General features: G+C 39.3%; 2 protein-coding genes across 34 annotated transcripts in view; both read left to right on the top strand.

Moving 5' to 3' along the window:
- The window catches only part of rims2a (regulating synaptic membrane exocytosis 2a), a 169,805-nt gene extending 168,458 nt beyond the window's left edge, over positions 1-1,347 (top strand). For 21 of the 33 annotated variants that reach the window (XM_016661447.1, XM_016661514.1, XM_016661354.1 and 18 more), the window contains one exon: positions 1-204. In XM_016661447.1, coding sequence (XP_016516933.1) covers positions 1-204 — 204 coding nt within the window. The other 12 variants (XM_016661050.1, XM_016661135.1, XM_016661167.1 and 9 more) reach the window with 1 other exon arrangement.
- A 2,338-nt stretch (positions 1,348-3,685) lies between these two features.
- dcstamp (dendrocyte expressed seven transmembrane protein) lies at positions 3,686-6,667 on the top strand. Its single transcript, XM_016662213.1, has 3 exons — positions 3,686-5,498; positions 5,996-6,328; positions 6,428-6,667. Exons 1-3 carry the CDS (start codon positions 4,449-4,451, stop codon positions 6,485-6,487), a joined length of 1,443 nt encoding a protein of 480 aa, XP_016517699.1. The 5' UTR covers positions 3,686-4,448; the 3' UTR covers positions 6,488-6,667.
- The last annotated feature ends 876 nt before the right edge of the window (positions 6,668-7,543 follow it).

The raw sequence follows: 7,543 nt of genomic DNA on the forward strand, positions 1-7,543 counted from the left end.
GTCATCGTCTGGGGCGACTATGGCCGCATGGACCACAAATCCTTCATGGGAGCAGTCCAGATCCTGCTAGACGACCTGGACCTGTCCAACATGGTGATCGGCTGGTACAAGCTCTTCCCTCCTTCCTCGCTAGTGGACCCCACGCTGGCCCCGCTGACGAGAAGAGCTTCCCAATCCTCGCTGGACAGCTTCTCGCGATCGTAGCAGCGTTGCGGACCTAACAGCGTCGTTGTAGCAGCCGGTGTTGCGATTTGCAGGTCACGAGGCCCCACCCCGGTTACACTGCATGCTTGATGTTGTGTCTTCTGAGCCTGTTTCTAGGGGCGCAAAACAAAACAAAAAACAACAAAAAAGAAATAATAAAACGTGATCCTGTGTTTTAAACAAAAACGTTGCGCACATTGTGCACGTGGCAAAGCGCGTTGCAAGCACCCAGCGGCAGGGAATTGCCAGGTGTCGTTTGTCATTCGGAGGAAGCCGGGACGAACTCCTTAGCACGAGGAACTCATCGGTTCCGGCTTTTTCTTCCAATTTGAAGCCATGGGGAGGGCCTGACACCGGGAACCACTAAACGAGTTCCGGCAGAGGCCCCTTTTTAGAATGAAAAAAAAAAATCAATGTTATGTTGATTTTTTAAATTTTTTCCTGTCTTTTTTCTTTTTTTTTTATGTCTGTGTACTTTTATCTGAATGGGGGCCGTGGGGGTGACGGTGTTTCTAACCAGATGCTTGGTCACACCATGCCAACAAATCTAGCGACATAAATGCAGTTGTGGAGACCAACACTTTCAACGAGGGGGAGGGTGTGTGTGTGTGTGTGTGTGTCTATCCTCCTACATGCAAGAAAAATGCATTGCATCCTCTGGGTTTATGTGCTGATCCATCTTTGCTGGTAAATCACCAGTTAATCAGGGGCAATACTGAAGTGGCCACCCACCAACACTCCAGAATACACAGTAGCAATCCCAACCCCATGAAAAAAAAAAAAAAAAGTAAAACTTTTTATTTTCCTCCTTTGTTGATATACCGTACAAAAAATCAAACTTTTTTTTTTTTTTACCCCTTTTCAGTTCATTTGCATGGGCACAAACTCTTAGCTGAATTTAAAAAGAAAAGTATATATATATTTATTTTCTTGAGGCTGTAACTTGCAAAAAAAAAGTTGAAGAAAACGAAATGAAACAAATCAGCCATTTTCAACGATTTATATTATTTTTAAAGAAATATTTCACTAGTGCATGGTTTTCAAGGGGAGTGAATGCAACATTGTGACAAAAAAAAAGACATTAGTTTATCATCCTTTAGACCATTCATGGGTGTTTTTTCAGACATTCAGATAAGGGAACTTTAAAAAAAAAACATTTGGAGTTATTTAAGAAAAAAGTGACAATGAAAATAAATGTTAGTTATTTATTTCATTGTAAAATGCTCCAGCCTTATAAAGAAACATTATGTGCAAATTGTACATTTCTCTTTTTCTTCCTGGTCCCAGGGTACTTCTCTTTGTAGTATTCGCTGCTACCACCACTTAGTTCCCTGATATGGTCCTAATTTTGGGACTCAGTTACTTTACAGTTCTGCATTGTTTTTAATACGTTTTTTTTTTTTTTTTTTTTTCTGCATTGTTTTTAATACGTTTTTTTTTTTTTCTTATTTTGTTTTAAATTGAATTTGATTTTACAAGCATGTTGAAAAGGATTTTCTGCAACATGTCTTGGGCACACCTTACAGTAACTCAGCATGTTTTGATAAAGATGATATTTGGACTTTTTGCAGATTCTTGTACAGTGCATGTGAACTTTATTACTTTTCTCCCTCGCAATTAGTTGAGCAGCAAATTAGAAATTGGTCTTCCGCGGCCAGTTATCGAGGTCTAAAACAAGATAAGAGAAAAGAAGAAGAAGAAATAAAAACAAAAAAACATTCCATCCCCAAAGTCATATTTTCTTTCAGAAATTTTGAGGGAAAACAAACAATAAAAAAGAGAAAGAGAAAAAAAAAGTTTTATATTTTATCAAGGCAGGCAAAATAAATGTGATTTCCAAGTATATTTATTTTGACGCTGTCGTCGACAAACATGCAAAAACGATCCTTTTTTGGTGCGCCGAGGCACCCGTAGCGTTGTTAAGGGGCCGCGGCGGCGCAGCTGCAGCGGCAGGCTGTGGTTCGGTTTTACAAGCACTCTTAGTGAAGATGAGCAAATCACAAGTTTAAATAACAATAGGGGATATTGCCACAGAAATCTTTTTTTTTTTTTTTTTGAATGATAATGAAATTAATTTACTATATTTTTGTTAATTTCATTTTAAAGCCAAGACCAGTTTATTTTTTATTTTCTATTTTTAGTAATTACCAATACTTCCCGTGTCCGGGAGGCATATGAGTCTTACAGTCGCAGTATGTCTGAATGAAATGGAACTGAGGCATTGTTCCTTTTTCCACACGAGAAAAATGAAAAAAAAAAAGATGCATTTTAATATCTAAAAATCAACTTCATCCCTGTAACAGAATACAGTATATATTTTGAATTTACTGCTCACTGTACATACCTTTAGATGTCAGAATTTGAATAGACCATAAGCAGATATGTATGTTCTCTCTTTGGAGCAGGAAAAATGCCTCAGGATGACAAAGACATATGTTGTTTCTTTTTGAATGCCTTTTTGATTTCCTCTTTTTTGGTGCAATGTGTTAATGCCAAGGCTATGTCTTGGTGAAGTATGGTTGAGTACAGAGATTTATGTAAGTTATTTTTCAAATTAAAAATAAAAGAAATTGATATTACATTGATACAAATTGTTGCGTTTTGATTCAGCGCGGACGGAAAAGCACCAGAGGAGCAAATCGATTTGGAGAAACAGAAAACATTATTTACCTTTCAGATCTGATTTGGGGAAAACCTAAAAGGAAAAAAACAAACAAACAAAAATACCTGGCAGGATGAGCTCAGAGGAAAAGTTGGACTTTTGTTGGTTCTAATGTGGCAACTCAATTGTTGACATGATAATGCCGCATTTCCGCTTCGCTAAGCATCTTTTTAAAGCCCTTGCGGCATAAATCATTTAGCCACAATGGCAGCAGCAACAAAACAAAACCAACTAACAGAAGCAGACTCCCATCTCGCTGCCAGGACTGACCTTAGCACCCAATCATCTCCTGCAGTTAGTCAGACTTTCTTGCAGGAATAGTGCTGATCTCAACGGATCATACCTTCACTCTGCTTCACTCGGTTCAGCTGGAACGTTTAGGTTCCAGCTGAACCACCTTTTCAGCTGATGTTACAATGTAAGGATTAAAGGGAGAAACATAATCTCTGCGGTCGTTTACACTTTCTACCAGCATTGTCTCAAATCTAGGAGCGACAACGGCAAGACGGCAAACATTTACCAACTTTACGCAAGGATTCTTACTCTGCCAGGATTGGATTAGAATTTCCACTTTTATTCAAGCAGTAAGTTTGTTTCTTAAAAGAAGTTGTTGTAAAATGGTAAATTGCAGAACTCAAGATTTGAGTTTCCATCAATATATTGTTAAAAGTGGGGGTGGGGGAATCTGCCAGTGGAGCTAGTATATGTTTTACCAATATTCAAGAAATAATGACTTAAAACAGGCTCCTATATCTTGCTAAGAAATTACTTGAGTTTTGTTTTATCTCAAGTTTACTAAAATATTTGCACACAAAAAATAGAAACATTTGGTAAGATTTTGTGTTTTTACAGTGTATAGTAGACAGCTAATGTGGGAAACAAGGAAACAATGCAAGTACGCATAGAGATGCCACCCAAAAACCCCAGGACCATGAAGTATAGGCATCTCTCAAAAATTAGTCAAAATGTTGAAAGGGTGAGGCTCCTGATGTCAAGGCCAGTCAAATGAATATTTCATCTAATTTCAATCTCAAGCACTTTGATTTTTTCATTAAGTCTCTTTGTTTCCACTCAAACCTTTCATGATCAAATTCAAACTGAAAGAAAGCTCAGGAAGAGTTATTTTTGGCATGTGCTTCTGCAGCCATAAAAGGCCACACACTGATAAAACTCTGTCTCACGTTAGTTTGTGTTTTCTTCCGTTATTGTGTAAAAATAAACATGACTCGCAGATGACTGAGGTTTACATGGGAAGAAGGACTTCCTGTTTACATGGTATAAAGAGGGAATACCCGGTGCATTTCTTCAGTTCACCACATCAAACTGAAGTATGATGAACTGGATCAGGACGGACTGCATTCGGACTGCTCTGAACTGGAACTAATCTGATCGGATGCAACTGGATTTATCTTCATTACCTGGAAATGGTATGCCTTGTGTAGCTGCTGACTCTGTGCTCATCAGGTTTGCAATTAACTGAACATTTCCTGAATTAAATATCAACATAATCAAAATCAAATGAGCTGTTTTGAACTGTTCTTCTTTCCCTTTGCAGATATTCTTTTCTAAGGATCTGTCCTCCATGATGCTGCTGTCCTGGAACTCTGTGAAGCAACAGCTTGAGGAGACGGCCTCTCAGGCATTAGACGTTTTCACCACCGGTGAAAGGACGACCTGGATGAGGACCTTCCTCCTCCTCCTCACCTGCATCACATCGAGCATCCTGCTCAGCTCCCTGCTCTTCCTCTACCTCCTCTTCGGCGTGGATTATGAAGTGGAAGTCGCAAGTGGCATTACGGTCTGCTTCGGGGTTTCACTCACTGTTGCCCTTTTCTTTTCAAACAGAGTGAGATGTCTGGGGACTCTGTTTGTGGTTTCCATTTTCATGAAGAAGAGCCGGAACTTGCTGCTGACCGCTGGAACGAGTTTAGTCGTCCTTCAAAACATCCGCAACACTCTACGGAACCTGACCCGCCTGATGCAGAGTATGATCTGCAACCTGAAGGCAAAGAAAGAATCCATCGTTGCTCCATTTAGCAACTATGTCAAGATGTTGGAGTGGATTGGAGGCGTCCTCAGAGGGGTTACCGACCTGGGAGTTGTCAACCTTGACTCAAAGTTGAAGGTTTCGCCGAGAATAGAGTCAGAAGTGTTCAGGTTGAAGCTGAGCGAGGCCGAGCAGAGGCTGAACGAGACTGTAAGGTATGCTCAGGGCGTCATGGAAACGATCTTCTCTGTGACGGACAAGATGTTTCCCGCCGTCAGCTTCCTCATACTATTCACATTCATAGCTTTACGTGTCAGAAAGTACTGCAACGACGTAAAGTACGAGAACAGCTTCATCAGCGGGAGGTTTGTTAAGTTTGATGAGAAACAGAAAGCTGAAGGGAAGCCTCATGTTCTCCCGCTCACCCCAAAGGAAGAGAAGCGGTACGCCACCATTCCGTCGGTGCGTCCCAGCAGCAGCGAGGGGAAAGCCATGCTGAAGTTTGGAGCTCCAGTAATCTCCCACTTTGTTGCCTGGGCCCTTTTTATAACAGTGGATGCCTTGCTGTACTGCTTTGTTGATATTGTCACGAAAAAATTATCGGAGCTGAAGCCATTCCACGTGCCCCTGATGATCAGTTTCACAGTAAGTTTTGTGATTTTTAGTATAGGTTGATTTTTTTTTTTATGATGGCGTAAAAGAAAATGTAGAAAGAAAAAAGAGAGTAAATTTCCACAAAAAACTCTAAGAATTTTTTTAGAAAAGAAAATAAAAAAATTCTGAGTTACAAAAGTAAAAAGATTGCTAGAAAAAATTTCAAAAATTTTGAAATGAATCTTTTTTTCTAGAAAAATCAGACATTTCTGAGTTTCAAAAGTGAAATATTTTTGACTTTTGGACATTTTCTGAGTTTCAACTTTTGACTTTTCAAATTCATAAATTTCCAAGTTTTTTTTCCAAAAAATTACTGAGATTAATCTTTTAAACTTTTGGATCTCAGAAATGTCCTTGTTTTTCTAGAAAATTTCTCAGTTTTTTTGTGTAAGTCTACTCCTCCTTCTTACAATGACCCTAATAAGTCATTGTAGATCTTCCCTTTAATAATTTGGTTAATCAGAAGACTCGCTCTATTTCCTTTTCAGGGGATTGCGACTTTGATAGGCATACAGATTGAAGAAGAAAACCGTCAAAGGGATTTTTCCTACTCCGTGACTTTGTTTGAGAGGAAGTGTCTCCCTGAACCCGAGCTGCTGTTGTATAACTCTGTGCTGCCGCTGAGCGCCATCCTCATCATCCTGATCATTATGGCTCTGATGGCTTCCAAAGTCTCCCAGCTCAGACTAATGGTCTGTGATCGGTTCTTTTCCGATGCCAGCAATGCAAGGGTGGAGTTCCTGCATCGCAAGATCCTGAGAAAAAGATTAAAAACGAACAAGAAAGAAAATGAAAGCAGCATTATGTCATTTATTCTAAAGGTTAGCCTATACATTTATTGCACTATGCTATGCTATGTGTGCTAAATGTACGTTAAACAATGCCTCTAACAGGAAGTGTTTTTTTCTCTCTCTCTTTAGCTACATTTCTGGTGTCCGATGTTCTTCCGACCCAAAGATGAACCTCAGAGTATTCCTTAAAGATATGGTTCTCTTTACCCATAATGCTACCATGCTCAATCAGTTGCAGGTTTGTTAAAGACACTGAATGTTTTAAATTTAAAAAATGGTCCATCTTCAGGATGGGAAAATACATGGATCATGGTATTTAAAGACTACATTTGTGTGGATGCACAAAACCTGGATTCAACTACCTTTCTTCCTGGTTAAGATCAGGGATGCTCTTGAGATCCCAATCAAGACTTTTCACTGACCAAACTCAACCTCCAAGACTCATTCAGCAGGTCCAGAGAGCCATGTGAGGGCAGATGTTTAAAATAACAACTGACAACACTTCACTATGTGCTGTACACATTACTTTGTTGCTCTACCAAGTCTGGATCTCAAGATGACACTAGCTGCTCCAGCTCCTGGTCTGTGTCATGTGACTGCTCTGTGTTGTGTTCAGGTTCCTCTGGCTATTTGAGAGAAGCTGCACAGAGAGCAACTCAAACACTTGTTTTAGAATTGTATCATATTCATTGCAAAGCACTACGTTTCTAAAGCAGGAGTTCAACTTTTTCCTGTAAGTTTTATTTATTTAATTATTTATTTTTACATTGAATAAATGATGAAAAGTGTTACAAACTGACAGGTCAACAAGTCATATCAAAACAGAGTGCAAACAAGCTAATGTTAGCTTCAGTACATCATTGACGGGAGCAAGAAGTGAGATCAATGAAGATCAATGAAGATAATAACACATTTTACAGCATATTGTCTGAAGATTACAGTAGCTATTCTCACCAAAATAAACTATGTGGTTCAACAAATTATTGGCAGCATATTTCTGTCTGGCAGAAACTACGGTTGGGACAAAATATGTTCATTGTCAAGGAAAACTGGTACCCTGGTGCCCAAAACATTATTGGTGAGTGAGTTAAGTAGAAAACAACTACATTATGTTGACTGTGACATACTGATAGAATAGGATAGGTTTATATGACAGGGACTTGGCACTGCTGCAGATTGACCAGACGTCGCCAAAATGCTATTTCTGATTAAATATGTTGTGTGTGTGTGTGTGTGTGTGTGTGT

Source organism: Poecilia formosa, unplaced genomic scaffold, assembly GCF_000485575.1.
Source record: "Poecilia formosa unplaced genomic scaffold, Poecilia_formosa-5.1.2 Scaffold0, whole genome shotgun sequence".
NCBI classification, from domain to species: domain Eukaryota; kingdom Metazoa; phylum Chordata; class Actinopteri; order Cyprinodontiformes; family Poeciliidae; genus Poecilia; species Poecilia formosa.

What these genes read in the sequence shown, in the direction of transcription:
- dcstamp (XM_016662213.1), top strand. Translation starts at nt 4,449, where the DNA reads ATGATGCTGCTGTCCTGGAACTCTGTGAAGCAACAGCTTGAGGAGACG. An exon ending in CCCTGATGATCAGTTTCACA is followed by an intron (nt 5,499 to 5,995) that starts GTAAGTTTTGTG and finishes TTTCCTTTTCAG; the next exon opens with GGGATTGCGACTTTGATAGG. An exon ending in TTATGTCATTTATTCTAAAG is followed by an intron (nt 6,329 to 6,427) that starts GTTAGCCTATAC and finishes CTCTCTCTTTAG; the next exon opens with CTACATTTCTGGTGTCCGAT.